At 36.5% G+C, this 17,436-nt stretch overlaps 1 protein-coding gene across 2 annotated transcripts in view; it reads right to left on the bottom strand.

Moving 5' to 3' along the window:
- Nucleotides 1-14,042: 14,042 nt before the first annotated feature.
- The window catches only part of TLK1 (tousled like kinase 1), an 89,615-nt gene continuing 86,221 nt past the window's right edge, over nucleotides 14,043-17,436 (bottom strand). For both annotated transcript variants that reach the window (XM_026677722.2, XM_087949736.1), the window contains exon 21: nucleotides 14,043-15,878. In XM_026677722.2, the coding sequence (XP_026533507.1) occupies nucleotides 15,702-15,878 (177 nt within the window). In that variant the 3' untranslated portion in view covers nucleotides 14,043-15,701. The remainder of the gene's footprint in view (nucleotides 15,879-17,436) is intronic.

Below are 17,436 nucleotides of genomic sequence, written 5' to 3'. Positions count from 1 at the left end.
AATGGAAGCATAGAAAATATTAAATAACTAGCATGGAGTACATGATGTGAAGAATTGCAAAGTCAGGGACTTCCGGTTTGAGCTTCTTTGGTGACAGACCGAAACCGCGACTCTGCACAGTTTTGATCCGTGCTCGCCGCTGGAGAGCCCCGAGCTAGCTGGTTTCAGGGCTAAGCCACCCCGTAGAGGTGGTGAAGAAGGGGGAGACTGCCTGCAGGGTTGAGGAGAGCCACACCTCTCCTCCTCAGCTGGCCATTACTCCCTTTCCCGAAGGCGGTTGTAGTGGTGGTCAGAAATGGCCACCACAAAGAAGAACTCGACCGGAAAAGAATGTGCAGGAGGAAGATAAGAAGAGAAAGTTTTGGTTGACCAGGACAAACAGCAAAAGCAACAAATAAGGTACCCTGGAATTTAAACTATAAAAAAATAATACTGTTCCCAAAGAAGATCTTTAAGCAGTGAAGGAGAGAGAAAGGGGAAAGGATTTGGTTTTTGTTTTCCTTTTCCTATACTGACAGCTAAGAGACTTAAGCAAGAAATTGGGGAAAAAATCCACTTTGATATTAATAGGCATTTAATGCTGAAAATAAAAAGTCAAAGGGATAATAAAGATTTCTGGATAATTAAAAGCTTTTGAAAACAGGAAAGGAGAGAAAAAGAATAAAAGGGCAGGATCTGGAAGGGAGGAGACTGCCTGGAATTAAAAAGAACTCACAGTAAAAGCTCAACAAGATTTCTAAAAGATACATTTTAACTGAAACATGGCAACAAAATAGTAAAACCCTAGGAAGAGAAAGTAAAAAAAGAAATAAGAAGATATAACTCGGGACTGATTTCTGGATTCTTGGTTATTGTTTTGAATGACTAAAATCAATCGGGTGGTTGTTTAAAACTGTTTAAAATGGCTCCACTTTTAGAAGAACTGAAAATGGAACTTAAAAAGTACAAAGAAGATGCACAAGAAGGGAGAGGTTCTTTTGGCTTTGTATTTCAGTTTTTAGAAATGGAGATTTGGAATTATGAGAAACAACAAGAAATGCCTGCAGAACAAGAGGATTGCGACAAAGAAGAAGCCATCTTTAATGAACAAGTAATCTTAGGTGGGGGAGAAAAAGGAAAGGGGGGAAAGAGAATGGAAAGTTTAAGATTGGGAAAAACAACTCCAAAAAAAATAGAGTGAAAAATAAGTATAAAATCAGAAAGCAACAGAAGAGGGAAATGCAGAAGAGAGAATTAGAACTAGAGAGACAAGGGGGTAAAAAGGGGAGGGAGAAGATGAGAGGGAAGAAAGAAAGGAAAAGAAGTTATAAAGGACAGAAGCAAAATATAGAGAAACAGGGCTTATTTAGAGATAATGGGTGAAAACTTAATGGAAAAAGGGATTCTGCAAAGGTACATAAGATAGTATGGTTATATTAGAAACAGAAATAATTTTAGAAAATGTGAAACAATGTATGATTAAAATGTTTGATAAAATAGCTATTGTAATTCAGTGGAATGCCTGTCAATAAATAAATGTAACAAAATGAATATTTAATGATTTACAAAACATATGTGAAGAGAAATAAGGGAAAATTTAATTATGGAGATTATATGTGTTAGGGATAACATTGTTTTACCCTAACTGTTTTGGGTAAAGATAATAAAATGATGAATCATGGTTTGTCACATAAAGTGTATGTGACTTTAAGCTAAAGGAATGTAATTAAGGGTGCAGCTGTAAAAGTACTATATAAGCAGCAAGGCACTCTCTGGCTCTTACTGGCTGGCTTATTGAAGACTGCATTCTTGCTGGATCGGGGAGGAGGAGAAGTGTTGGATTACTTTGAAGATATTTCTCAACGGAGAGAAGATAAGTTTTGGACAGATTTATTATATGTGTACTGACACTGGCTATTCGACACGGACTTTGCAATTAGAGTATCCTCGACAAGACTTGACTGAATTTGGTATATGACTAATGGACTGTTTATAATGACTATGCTATAATTCTTAAATGGAATAAACTATAATTTTGATAGCACAAGCGTATCTGTATTTTTACTGCGTGTTAACGAGAAGGCTTATCTCACACATTTACCTGTCTTCCTATCTGACTTCGCTGCACGTTCTGTTTAGTTTGTTTTCCTTAACACCCGTTGGGGAATCCAGGCTTAACACTGGTTATGGGCCCAGAGAGACTGCAAAGTCAGTTTAACTAGGATAAAAACAGGTTTATGTAAAAAGTGAGATTTTTGTGTTGTTACACGTTACAGTAAACAGACAGCTGTGTTTTATCAATTATAGTTTTATATCCATATAGTGAAACATGGCACAAGACAGTCTACAAAGTTTGTCCCTTATATCCAAGCTGGATGGAACAAACTATGTTTCATGGTCTATGAAATGTAGTCTACTTCTACGAAGAGAAGGTCTGTGGAACATAGTTGAGAATCCACCAAACGTAGAAGAATGGGATCCTGAAGATGAGGAAGATAGTCTAAAGATAAAAGAATTTAAAGAGAAAAATGAACAAGCATTTTGCATCATAGGATTAACTTTAACTGATCAGCAGCTTATTCATATACGCGGAGAGCAAACTGCAGTTGGGTGTTGGCAAAAACTGAGGAGGATTTATGTTCGAGATAACGTTGGTGCTCACATAAATCTAACACGGAAGCTTTTCCGCACGTATCTCCAAAAGAATGGTGATATGCTGAGTCATTTGAACACTATGAAAAGCATTTTTCAAGAACTTCATGAGAAGGAATTAATTTTCTCTGAACTACACCAGGTCTACATAATTCTATCTTCATTAGACGAAAGTTTTGATGACTACGTAACTTCCCTTGAAATATTGCCTAAAGAAAGCCTAACTTTAACTGATATCACTGGCAGATTGATTGAAGAGGCCAGAAGAAGGCTTGAAAGAGATCAGTTAAGGAGGGAGCAACCTCAAAAGGAAGATAATGAATCTCCTACTGCATTCGCAATTAAAAAGTGTTTTAATTGTGGGGGGAGAGGACATTTTGCAAGATTTTGTAAGAAACCAAAGCACCAGAAAGCAAGCCAGAATGCTGTAAGCCAACAAAGAAGAAATAAGAATTATGAGTTAGCCATGTACAGTAATGGAGTTGTAAATAATAATTTATGGGTGGTTGACAGTGGTGCGTCCCACTGTATTACAAATGATAACAAAAAATTTGTAAAAATGTCCATGAGTTCACAGCATATCTCATTGGCAAACGGATGGAAAATGAAGGCAAAAGGTCAAGGTATAGCTCATTGTTCTAGTATAAATGAGAACATAAAAATGTTATATGTACCTCAACTTAAATTTAATTTGCTTTCAGTTAGAATGTTGGTTAAATTAGGATACATAGTTACCTTTAGGGGAGATACTTGTTTAATTGAAAAAGAAGGTAAGAAAATTACTGCATCTTTAAGAGGTGACTTATATGTGTTAAATGATAATGGTTTAAAGGTGGCTAACACAGTTTATGATAATAAAAAACCTCATAATGAATGTATTCACTTGTTACACCGAAGGTTAGGTCATTTAAATTTTAAAATGATTAAGAGAACTGTTCAACTATCTAAAGGAATAAGTTTGAAACCTTGTAATAAGTATTTGCAATGTTCTGCTTGTAATCAAAACAAAAGCAAAGTTATACCGGCAAATAGAGTTGATGGATTAACTACCAAAGAGCCTTTAGAGGTAGTATTTGCCGATATAATAGGTCCTAAAAAGCCAAGTGTAGGTGGTGCTAGATACATATTAAGCATAATGGACCACTATTCTAGGTATGGTTTCTGTTTTTTAATGAAGAGAAAAACTGAAACGTATACAAATTTCTTTAATTGGTTAAAATTTGCAGAGAGGAAAACTAAAAAGAAATTAGTAACTCTTATAACAGATAATGGTGCGGAATTTACAAATAATAAATTCCAGAATAGACTTAGAATGGCAGGTATTCAACATAAAAAGTCTGCACCATATAGGCCTCAACATAATGCATTTATAGAGAGACGAGGTCAAACACTGCAATCAATGGGAAGAACAATGTTATCTGATTCTGGATTACCTGACAATTTGTGGGGAGAAGCTATAATGTGTGGGAATCACATATTAAACAATGTTGTTAATTCAACAACAGGTGAATTACCATTCACTCTGTGGCATGGTAGGAAACCTGATTTGAGTTATATTCACACATTTGGTGCACCAGCATGGGTGCATATCCCTACACAACTCAGGCACAAAGGACAACGTAGAGCTAAAAGATTAATTTTTGTTGGATATCAAGCAAACCATAGATCTTATAGATTCTGGGAACCAGGTACATCTAGAGTATACTGCAGTGCTAGTGCACAATTCCTAGAACATATAGGATGGAATAGATTAGAGCAGGATTCAGATAATGATGTTATTATAGAACCCTATAAGAGGTAGAAAGAAAAGACTAGTTATAAGAAAAGTCCAATTAAAGAAGAAGTCCATGAAGAGCAAATAGAACCAGATCAAGAGGAAATAATTGATCAAGAAGAGATAGATAGTCAAGAACAGGAAATAAAGGAAAGTCCACCTGTAAGTCCTGTTATACCTAGACGCACAACACGTATAACTAGACCACCTGAAAGATATCAAGCAAGTATTGTTTGCCAAGTAAATAAAGTTCCTACTAGCATAGATGAACTTAAGATGTATCCTGCTAAGGATCAGGAGAATTGGAAAAAGGCAATGGAAAAAGAGTTAAATTCATTAAAGGAAATGAAGGTTTATGAAGAAACCAAATTACCTCCAGGAGAAAAATCCATTGGGTGCAAATGGATATTTAAAGTAAAGACTGGAAATAATGGGAAAGTAACTTATAAGGCTAGATTAGTAGCACAAGGATTTAACCAAAATATATTTGATTATGATGAGGTATTTGCACCAAATCTTAAGGCTACAACTTTAAGAGCAGCTTTAGTATGGGCAGCTAAGAAGAATTATACAGTTAACCATTTAGACGTAGAAACTGCATATCTACATGCACCATTGCAGCATACAATATATTTGAAAAAACCGGTTGGTATAAATGATAATAAAGTAAATAGCAATGATTGTTGGAAACTCAAGAAGAGTTTATATGGATTGAAACAATCTGGCTATGAATGGAACCAATATATTGTGAAAGAATTAAACAATATAGGGTTTAAATCTGGTTTAGCAGATCCATGTATGTTTAAAAGAGAAAATAATGGAACGGTGTCATTATTGTTATTATTTACAGATGATATTGCTTTGATTACTAAGACCAATAATGAAGCTACTGAGATTATTTCATTATTAGCCAAAAGGATAAAATTAAAGCATTTAGGTGAAATTAAAAAGTATCTAGGATTGACAATTAATAAAACCACAAAAGGATTTAAGATATCTCAAGAGGATAAAATTTGCCAATTAATTAAATTGTATAAAATGGAACTTTGTAAGCCTGCAAAGACTCCAATGAGTCAGGAAATTTGCAAAATGGATGCTCAAAGTCCCAAATTTGATAAGACCATATATCAATCTTTGATTGGTAGCTTATCATATATAAGCAATTGGTCAAGGCCAGATATAGCTTATAGTATTAATCAGCTGGCACGATTTAATAATGATCCACATCAATGTCATTGGCAAGCATTAAAGAGAATTTTAAGATATCTTAAAGGAACAATGCATCATGCATTGTATCTAGAGCCAAAAGGTGATTTGAATCTTAGTGCCTATGCAGATGCAAGTTTTGCAACTGACATAGACACTAGAAAATCAACATCTGGGATGGCTATATTATTTGGTAAGACTCTAATAGGGTGGAGGTCAATCAAACAACAGCATATTAGCTTGTCAACGATGGAAGCAGAATTTTCATGTCTGTCATTACTGTGCACTGACTTAATTCTGTACAAACAGTTATTATTAGACATGGGTATAACTGTTAAAGATTCTATTATTGTGTACGAGGACAACCAGGCAGCTATACAATTAGCTACTAATATTGCTGTAAAGACTAGATCAAAGCATACTGATTTTAGATACTTAAATGTTAGTGAATCTGTTAAAAATGGTCTAATTAAACTTGAGTACTGCATGACGGAAGAAAATATTGCAGACCAGTTTACAAAAGCACAAGGTGTTGTAAAATTTAAAGAGAGTTGTGACAATTATGATTTGAAAGTGTAAATGGATATATTATTGTAATATTTATTATTATTACCCAAAAGGGGAGAATGTTAGGGATAACATTGTTTTACCCTAACTGTTTTGGGTAAAGATAATAAAATGATGAATCATGGTTTGTCACATAAAGTGTATGTGACTTTAAGCTAAAGGAATGTAATTAAGGGTGCAGCTGTAAAAGTACTATATAAGCAGCAAGGCACTCTCTGGCTCTTACTGGCTGGCTTATTGAAGACTGCATTCTTGCTGGATCGGGGAGGAGGAGAAGTGTTGGATTACTTTGAAGATATTTCTCAACGGAGAGAAGATAAGTTTTGGACAGATTTATTATATGTGTACTGACACTGGCTATTCGACACGGACTTTGCAATTAGAGTATCCTCGACAAGACTTGACTGAATTTGGTATATGACTAATGGACTGTTTATAATGACTATGCTATAATTCTTAAATGGAATAAACTATAATTTTGATAGCACAAGCGTATCTGTATTTTTACTGCGTGTTAACGAGAAGGCTTATCTCACACATTTACCTGTCTTTCCTATCTGACTTCGCTGCACGTTCTGTTTAGTTTGTTTTCCTTAACACCCGTTGGGGAATCCAGGCTTAACAATATGTGTCTTTAAGGAAGTATGATATTCAATTGAAAAGAAGTGTTAAAGATGTTAAGATTTTAATGATTATTAATGATAGAACTGAACTGGAATGGAATGAGGGTTTATAATTACATATATTTATAATCTTTTTTTAAAAAGAATATAGTGTGTATTATAAGAATGTACCAAGCAGAATTCTATTGGAAGTTATGTATTATGTATTATATTGAAGGTCATAACCTTAAGGTATATATTTAAGTTTAAATAAGAGTTGAATGGATGTAATTAAAAGATATAAAAGTGTCATACTCCAATTAGTAACTACAGGAGAAAATTTGTTTAATGAGAAAAGATAATATGAAATTGAGACAGGACAGACAAAAGTATAAATATAATGATTTGAATTGAGACGAGATAATCAAAATAAAATTGAGAAAATTAAAAGAGGGGAAAAACTATATAGAAAATGCAAAATAGTAATAAGATATGGAATAGAACACAAAAATGAGCATGAAACTGAGTTTGTGTCTGTATAAAGAAGTATAACCCGGGACCATGCTATTTTCAAAAAAGATGTTTTACTTGGATTATGTTTTTTTTTTGTGTGTGAAAACCCAAATAAAACTTTAATTAAAAAAAAAAAAGAATTGCAAAGTCAGTTTTTTAAACAAAAAGAAAAATGAAAAATTCTTCTGCTAACTATCTGCACATCTATTTCCCTTAAGTTATCGATATTTTTAGAGGTGCACAAAGTCAAGGCATGCAAAGAGGAAGTCCAACACCCCCCTTCTCAATAACTGGCATCCTAACTTCATATCGTATAAAAATGCTTTCGTTCCTTGTGCAATTCATCCTATTGTCCCGCAGTTCTCTTTTAGTATGTAAGCATTTGCCTTGGATCCAACTTTCATATGCTTACATTTGGTTTGGTCTCATTCTACAATTCATACGAACAAGACCTAAGTGGATAGCCTTTCTTTCTCCTTCAGCGTAATCTGTCCTTAGTTTCTGTCACTAGCAAAAGAAGTGATGTATCAAAACATGGTGAAATATGAACTATTCCAAGGCTGACACAGTTAAGCTAAGTTTGCCTGCTAGATTTTTATAGTCTGTCATACAAAAAAATAGTTTTTTCAAACTATTTTGTATCCTAATTTTTCCTCACCTGTTACAGGTAGACATAAGATCAGCACAACACTAGGCATCAAGGAGGCCACTTGAAACTATAGGCTAAGTGCCATTTAGTGGACAGAATTCCCTCACCACGTGAATAGAATAAAACAGAATAGAATTGGTATGCAAATTGCAAGGGGGGCCTAACAGCGGATCCGTGATGGTTTTCAGGTGGGACAGCACTAGTCTTTCAAAGGTTTTCATAACTACAGATGTTAGAGCAACTGGTTTGTAGTCATTCAGTTCCTTGATGGAGGGTTTCTTCAGATCAAAGTAAAGAAATAAAAGGCAAAGAATAAGTAAAAACAAAATGCATGTTGTCAATTACAGATTGTGTGTCGCTAACTTTGTCAGTAATCTTATGGCAACAGATAAGTCAAATTTTGGTTAGGGAAATGGGCACTTAGATCCTTCTAAAAAGGATATTCAGCTGTGAAACTGGATAATCTCTGGATTGTAATCCAAATTAAGAGAAAAAGTGAGACAGTTGTTGGATACCTACTCTCAACTATTAAACTATTAGCATAAAATATTTTAAATTCTATAATTGTCTATGGTCCTAAACATATCTGCCTCATCAATAGGAAGATTATTCTTCAAATGATGTTCTTGTTAGTAAGATAGGTATGTATTCCTATCCATCATGATAGATCTCCATGCTCCTCCTGCAGATTCCTTGGGACTGTATCTTTGCCATCTTGTGCCTTCCCAACCAAACGTACTATTTCATAAAATGTGGAGGCTGAAGATACATTGAAATTCTTGTATGCCCTTACTAGATCCCAAGCTAAAGACACTCAAGGGTGACAATGTATTATGACAGCATAAATGCTACACTGGATAGAATCCAGTTGATGATTGTATTAAGGGGGAACAAACATTGGAAAAGAATATGGCTGAGGTAGTATTGCTTGCATGGAGTCTCTGGACCAATTAAAGGACATTGGGAGATTTGGCCTTGCATGTTTACCTCTGTGGATACCTCTGTGGAAAGGTGTGTGTGGGGGGTTTGCTGCAATATTGGCTGCCTGCAGAACCTGTTCTCAGCGTAAAAGATGCTTTGCTTACTTTCATAAAGCGGTCACTGAGCATGGGAATAACAGCAATGTATCCTTCAAGGTCAACGATGGGGACACCTATACATTGTGGTGCATAGGACCACAACACTTAAGGCAAAAAAAATGGCAACTTTGTGCACGCTGGACATCACTGTCAGCCAAAAAACAAATAACCACAATGGAATAACCAAAATCTTGCAGAAGAGTCAAGTCCCGTGAAAGCTTGCTGATTTGGGCCATTAGACAGGGTGGATCCACCAGAAATGGATCCACCAGAACAAAAGGAATGAAAATATAGACAGAAAAGTTGCACAGGCGATCAGAAAAGCAATCAAAACCACTCAGAGTTTTTTTTTTCATGGTTTCTAATTGGTGCAGTGATTAAAGCAAAGAGTTGAAAGAAAATATATAGAGTGAGAAGTTTCTATCATCACAGTTAAAACTTCCAAATATTGTCTGTGGTATGCAATGTTAAAAAAAAAACACATACACAATAAAGATACATGCACACGCGACAGGAAACAAAATTGCATAATGTATAGAAAAATCCCACTCCAAGAAGGTAATATAATCCAGGCGAGATGTCTTAATGTCCCATCTGGCCTTAAGTGTTTGGGGGAAAGTTAGGCTGCTGAATTGGAGAGATGACAGATCCCTAAAGATCAGACAGAATGGCAACTGTGCTTGATAGCAAGACAAAGCGAGAAAAGTCATGGTAGTTGATGACTCACTGCTACAAGGTAGTGAAGCAAACGCAGGTGAACCAGCCCACTCAGCTTAGGAAGTGTGTTGCCTGCCAGGAACACGTTTTAGTGATACAAGAGTATGACTTCCAACATCCATCATGTCCACTGACAATTATTTCTTACTGCTGATGTATGTAGGGACAAACAATGCTAGCAAAGAATAGCTATCATAGTATCACTACAAACTCTGAAGTTCAAAAGTGTTGGGGATTCAGCTCCTTTTCTTATCTCCCCATCCAGTTCATCGAAGAGAGAAGAATACCACAACCAGCCAGTGTATTTGCAAGTGATGGTGAGAGAGAGATTTTGTTTCTGAGACAATGGCCTCATGATTATTTACCTCAGGTGAGGTACACCTCCCAAATAGTGATAAAAATACACCTGACCTGTGGTGGGATTCAAATAATTTAACAACCGGTCCTCTGCCCTAAGGATCATTTTAAGTATTAAAAAAAATTGATATACCGAAAGGTTTATGGGCCGGGGTGTCAAACTCACGGCCCATGGGTTGGATGTGTCACAAACTGGCCGTGTCCATCCCCGGTTTAGTGATGGGGAAAAAAGTCGTGTCACATGACAACAAGAGTTTGACATCCCTGGGTTAGGGCCTGACTATTTTTTTGACCACTCTAGAACTTTGAAGCAGATTCCTGTACATGATTCAGTTGGCTTCCTTACTCACTGAATTCCAGATACGAAGTTTTTCTTGTTTTGCTTTTCAAAATTTGTCACTGCTTTGTGAGTTACTTGTATTTTCCTGGCTGGTTGTATGGAGGGGGGAGGTATTTCAATTTTCCGAAGATCTGTTAGATGACAAACTCAGCCAAAAATAACCTTAAAAAATTCGTCAATTTTCAAAAAGAAAAAAGTTGCTATGTTAAGACAAGCTTATTAAACATCTGCACAGGATATATGCTGGAAATAAACGGGTTATAAAGGAAGAATACAGACAGATGTTGAGACTCTAGAAAAAGTACAGAGAAGAGCAACCAGGATGATTAGGGGACTGGAGACTAAAACATATGAAGAACAGTTGCAGGAACTGGGCTTGGCTAGTCTAGTAGAGAGAAGGACCAAGGAAGACATGATAGCGGTCTTCCAATATTTGAGGGGCTGCCACAGGGAGGAAGGGGTCAAGCTATTTTCTATAGCACCTGTAGGCCAGACAAGGAATTATGGATGGAAACTGAATAAGGAGAGATTTAACCTGGATATAAGGAAAAACTTTCTTACAGTGAGAACAATCAACCAATGGAACAGCTTGCCCTCGGAAGTTGTGGGAGCTTGAGACTTTCAAGAAGAGATTGGATTGCCATCTGTCAGAAATGGTGTAGGGTCTCCCACTTGGGCAGAGGGCTGGACTAGATGACCTACAAGCTCCCTTCCAACTCTTGATTATCTGTTATCTGATATTCCAGAAGTGTAGAACAGATGAAGGAAATGATGCTCAGAATGAGCTGAATGAGATAGATATACAGGTAGTCCTTGACTTACAACCATTCATTTAGTGATCGTTCAAAGTTACAACGACATTGGAAAAGTGACTTATGAGTTTTTCACTTATGACCATTTCAGCATCCCCATGGTCATGTCATCAAAACTTGGATGCATAACAATTGGTTCATATTTATGACAGTTGCAATGTCCTGGGATCATGTGTTCACGTTTTGTGACCTTCTGACAAGCAAAGTTGATGTAGAAACCAGATTCACATCTGTGGCAAGAAAGGTCATGAAGATGGGGCAAACTCACTTAGAAACTATCTTGCTTAGCAACAGAATTTTGGGGCTCAATTGTGGTCATAATTTGAGGACCACCTGCATTCCAAATAAAAGGTATTGGCAGATCAGCTGCTAAATGAGGAAAGCAAAATGGTGGCAGGCAACATAGGTAGATCCACTGAAGTACTAAAGGTTGTTTCCTCCAACAAAAAACAGACATTTTACTTAAGGAACTAGCGAAGAATAGGATGACTAAGATCGAACCTGGAGATTTATAGAAATGCAATCAGGGACTACGGTATTTACTTAATATTAGAAGGAATTTATGTCTCCAGGTGCAGATTAATTGCATCCTAAGGGACTAAAGGAATTAGAAGGTAGCAATGTGTAGCTGAATTCTTACCTGTTATTTTTGAGAAATCTTTGAGAACAGATGAAGTGCCAGATGAGCAAATATTACCTCTAGGTTGCTTTCTCTGAACTTGTGCACAAAACTTGAAAAAGTAAACAATGGTACATTTTAGCTGTGAGCTGTTTAAGACAGTGGTTAGCCTGGTTCATACTAAAACTAAGAATTGGAAAAACATGCTTTATAAGCCATAATGGCTAGGTAGATGCTATTTACAGTTTATTATCCTGGCCCTCTAGTCAACTATTGTTTCTTAATACTTCCCCCACACCTCAGCATAGGCACTGTGCTCTTTTGTGCCGATGTTCATTTTAATTTCCAGAGATAAATTAAAATGAGGAAAGGTGGAGCAAAGATTAAGAAGCAATAGTACAAATGCTGAGAGAAAACTCCAGTCACAAACCAGAGGATTTTCCATGTCCTTGAATAACAGGAATCATTTCACACATGACTTACAAGAGATATAACCATGTATGACTTGTATGATAAAGTGCATATACAGTTCACCTATGGTACGCTGAAGCTTTTAGAACTTTTGGCAAAAAATATAAAATCTTCCCTTCGTATGGGAAGTCCATCTTCCTGGACTGCTGCTCCGATTAGCTAATGTCAAGTGCTGGGGAAATCAGGAGATTCCGGCAGCTCCCAGGGACCACGAATAAGGTTGACTGATGGTGGCTTGCTAACGTTGGTGGGAGGGAGAGAGGGAGGGAGGGAGAGACACAAACAAACAGGCACAGGTGGGATTAAAATTTCTTAACAACTGGTTCTGTGGGTGTGGCCTAATTTGTGGGTGTGGCTTGGTGGTCATGTGACTGGCTGGGCATGGCTTGTATGTAAATTTTATAAATATTTATGTAAATATTGATTTTTTTTATAAAAACAGTAACTTTTATCCAAAATCAGGCAAAGCAGGCAGACAGATTGAGTTGCTCACAGAATCACAGATTAATTCAGAGATCTATCTATCTGCCATCGGCTAGCTCAGTCTGTCACATAAAATTTGCTCGCAAGCAAACTCACAAAATGAACTCACAACACACCATGTATGTAAATATTGATTTTTTTTTTATAAAAAAGAGCAACTTTTACCCAAAATCAGGCAAAGCAGGCAGGCAGATTGAGTTGCTCACAGGATCATTTAGAAATCTATCTGCCATCGGCTACCTGAGTCTGTCACATTTGCTTGCAGTGAATCTGCACTGAATAATAGAAGCTTCAGTCCTAAGGAAGGTTTAAAACAGAGCCAAAGATCTAAAGACTAGCTAGAAAGCAAGAAATGCAACTATTTCCTGCTTTCTAGCTGATCTAAATCTTCCGGCACAGAAGAACAGCTGATGGGGGGGGCAAGGAAAATAGCCGCTTAGCAGGCAAGCTTGCCAGATAAGGAGTGGGCAGGAAGGGTTCCCGAGGGCCATGTGGGCAGCACAGCCTTGTGTTCCTGCACAGCCTGAATTAATTGCTTTGAGGGATGCTCTGGAGGTGACATTTCTCTGTGGACCACCAAAATTTTCTCGCGGCCCACCAGTTGGCAACCACTGATCTATAAGAATCTGACCAACCATCGGTTAAGGGAAATGAGCGGGAGATAAGAAAGGCATTCAAGGTGGGCTGGACTTCGATCTCTTGTGGGCACACAGGGACTCGTGACTTATGATGCATTTGACCTCTCCCTCGGGCTCAGCCTGGTCATCTCCTACAGACAGAGTGTCACAGTAACCAAAAAATCTTCATATGATCCTGGAGGACAAAAGCAGATGCTTTTTCTTAAATCCCCCAATCTTCACAGACTGCATTGGAGGACTGCAGGGCCCTCTAAAATAGGGTGTGGAGCTGCAGAGATAAATAAATACACAAAACATACCAGATTGCTTTCTCATCCAATGGGATGCTGTTACTAATTTATTTTTTTTCTCCATCAACAGAAAGAATCCTTCAATTTGTGATTAGGCAATTCTAAATTTGGTGCATTATTCTACATAATAAATGGACCGGCTGCAAGACAGAATATAGTAGACTGATCAAATGCAATTGGACAGAAAACAATTGTTTTTATACTGAGGGACTTAGAGAAACTATTCCTTGTATTAAGAATAAAAGATATTGTAAACTATCTTTTATATTCCAAAATAAGACCTTGAAAACCAGCTTAAATTTCAACTCTCATTATTTTATTACTGTTTTGGCTACATTCTCTACAATTTCAGCAGCATTTTGAAGAGACAGTTAATGTATCCTTATGTACAACAAAAACATAATGGCTTGCAACATCAGAAACAAGAGCCACATTTTAACTGTACAATATTAAATGAAAAACCTGTGGTAATACAGCCTCCCTTTCTGCGACATGGACAAAGTTACATACAAGTATTCAGCATTATGAATATGACAAGAGGAATCTTGTATGGAAGAGAGATACTGCATTTGGAAAAAGAAAAAAAAAAACCCTTACCATACAAGGCAGTTAGAAAATGTTTCACATTTTAAAATATCTGTACAAGCCACAAGAGACATCTCTTTAGAGGAACATCTTTCCCCCTTGTAGACAGTACTTCCAGAAACCGAGAATAACCATAAACAACTTCTACATCTAGTATCCACGTACTCCAGTTCAGGAAACTGACTTGAACTGTACTGTATAGTTCCAACACAGATCGGTTTGACATGCCTTGATTGTAAATGAATTATCTACTTTCAGTCTCTCTAGGACTTTCAGCTGACTTGCACCTTAAGGAGGTTGTTTTGATTTTTTTTGTTTTGTTTTTGTTTTTTGCAAAAGCAAAAGCAACATCATTTAGCAGCAATTAAAAGCGCCTTCAATGAGACTTAAAAAAAATACAATATCCAATTAGAAAAAGCCATACTTTTAAACATTTGTACAGAAATAAGTTGCTGAATTTTTTTTTTAAACTGAAAATATGACATCTGTACAATACATTTACAATAAAATTAGAAGGGAATTTGTCATTATCCTGCATAGAAACATTAATCATGACCAATTTGCTTTTGGTTACATACACGGCCTTGTAAATCCTCCACAAAAAGCCTGGATAGCAGATACCAGTTGACAAGTCTGCTTAGTATCAAAATGCCACTTAAATAGTTGAGCTAGTTTCAAACTAGGTTTTGCTCCCTCGCTGGAACTGTTATTTTTATCCCTTTGAAAATACAGTCAATCAACAAACACATTTTTAAAAACTTCGCACCAGCCCTACCCCGCCCCCACCCCGATATTAAATCCCTTCTATCCACTGAAATTAAGAAACAAAGCTGTGTCACTCAACTTGACTTTGGTTTTTGAAATGTTGACTTCTTGGGAAGAAAGATTCTTTCTTTTATTTAGCTTTTTTTCTTTATCCTGTCCAGGCACTGAGTTGTTGTTCTGTGCTCCATTTTCTTCTTTATTGAAATAATGAAAACTACCCCTCTTTATAAGAACTCTCCAGTATCAACCAAAATGTGTTTTTTTTTTTAAAGTAAAAAGATTATTTACAGTATTCCCTCCCTAGAAGTCCAAACACACATTTTCTTCAGTCTTAATAACACAGTACATCTGGTTGGGAGGCAGCGGGCAATGCTGTCCCTTTCCAAGTTTTCAAAGTGAACATCTAAAATAAAGATACCCTTCTCAGATCATGATCCAGTCTCCTCAGAGAAACGACTTTTCTTTGAAGGGCCACAGTATAAAGACACCATTGTTAAATTTGTCCTGCTGTGTAAACAACGCTAGCAGGATGCTTTCAAATGAAAGTCCACTGCAGCTAAATATCATGAAGGTGTCAAGCGAACCATCTTGGATGAAGAAGCTTCAGTAAGGAATAATGCTTGATATAGGTGGTGTGGGAGAGGCTGCCAGTCCAGTCATATGCAAGTTTCCTGAAGAGTTTGATCTTCTCATGTGTGGAAGTAGGTAAGCATCATTAGCCAGCTGATGGACATCAAACCGATCCTCCTTACGGTATGCCAAGCAACGCCTGATGAAGGCCTAGAAAGGGAAAAAACAGGCAACATGGTGTGGAATTAAATGCAGTCTGCTGATGAAATGTCAACCAACAAAATGTATTCCTCCATATTTTTCTGTCTCTTAAATGTGTCCCAGAGGCTGGGCAACCTCAATTTGAAGAATATGTAGGTGAAAATCCCACTATTCTAATGGAAACCCATTAGTGTAAATGTTGAAGTAGCATAATATCAAATCTCTGATTCAAATTTCAGTTTACATTGAATTTAACAGATGTTTTCAACAAGCCACGCTTGGCTAGATTTGTTCAGCACCTCCTAACAAATTCAAAACTTTCATTTATAGTCAACTATAATATGTTAAGTAATCAGAGATGCTAATTATAAACAACATTTTCCCACTAAGCATTATTAAGAAAATACAAGCAGGCCATAAATGAATGTTAACAGCCACATTATAATAGCGGGAGTAACATTGTTTTAAAATCTGCTGAATTCTAATTTAAGAGTAAATCATTGTAAAGGGATGGGGAATCAAAATCAGTTACTGATGTACATATTATATTGCCAATTTTTAAAAAACTTTTAAAAACACTTCTCCGTTTTTTCCCTTTTAAATGTTTTAATCTTGTTATTGAAAATATGTAGATAATGCCTAACAAGGCAGAAATTACTTACTTCTCCCAATCATCATTTACATAATAATCTCCAATAAAAATATATAAAACAAATTCAGAATAGTAATAAAGATTGTAGGAAAAATATGCATACTAGTGTGCATCTAAATTAGAAATTTAACTAGATTTCTAATTTACACAAATCTCTTTGATTCAGGAGGAGCTTCCATCAATATACCAGGGAGAAAAGTGAATTTGCTGATTCACTGTCCTCTCTGGAATGTCACCTCCTTCCATGATGACTGAAGAAATTTCCCAATCCCTGGAAACAAATCCGAAAAGCAAAATACGATGAATGGATGAAAGTAACATTTATTTAGATGCTGGGGCTACTTGATGCCAAAACAACTCTGTTCCTGTTCTGTTAATAAACATTCTCGTTTTCTGGGTGAAGACCTATGGTAGATTAGATATCCTTGTAAGCAAGGACAGCACTGTGGCCAAGTTTGCAAACTGGATAGCAAGTTCTGACCAACAAAAATTCCTCTGGAGAAGGAGATATTGGGAGATTACCCAGTTATAGCCCGGATAACTGCTCCTCACAAATAGATTACAGAAATTGACTTTCCTGGGGTTGTTTGATCTCAGGCAAGTCATTCTCTCTCAGCCCAATTCACCTCACCCAATTCACTTCAGGTGGGGAATAGGAGGAAGGTGTGTTAGATATGTTCATCACCTTGAATTATTTGTAAAAATAATACAGGGGGAATATAAAACAATAAACAAGCAAACTTAAGAGGGATCTTGGGAATGGTAGGAAAGAACAAAGGGACTGGATATGTCACCTTTTTGTAATTTAAAAACACCTTCAAGTATTTTGACTTAAAAGCAAAAAGCTTAGCAAAATTGTCAATAGTTTGGATGTTTTTGAAATAGTAGCAGGAGGAGGATTTTCAGGGATTAAAA

Source organism: Notechis scutatus, chromosome 1 (assembly GCF_049901735.1).
Source record: "Notechis scutatus isolate UNSWTSFEM ecotype Mainland chromosome 1, rNotScu1.2, whole genome shotgun sequence".
Lineage (NCBI taxonomy): Eukaryota > Metazoa > Chordata > Lepidosauria > Squamata > Elapidae > Notechis > Notechis scutatus.
This window is presented reverse-complemented; position numbering and strand designations above follow the sequence as displayed.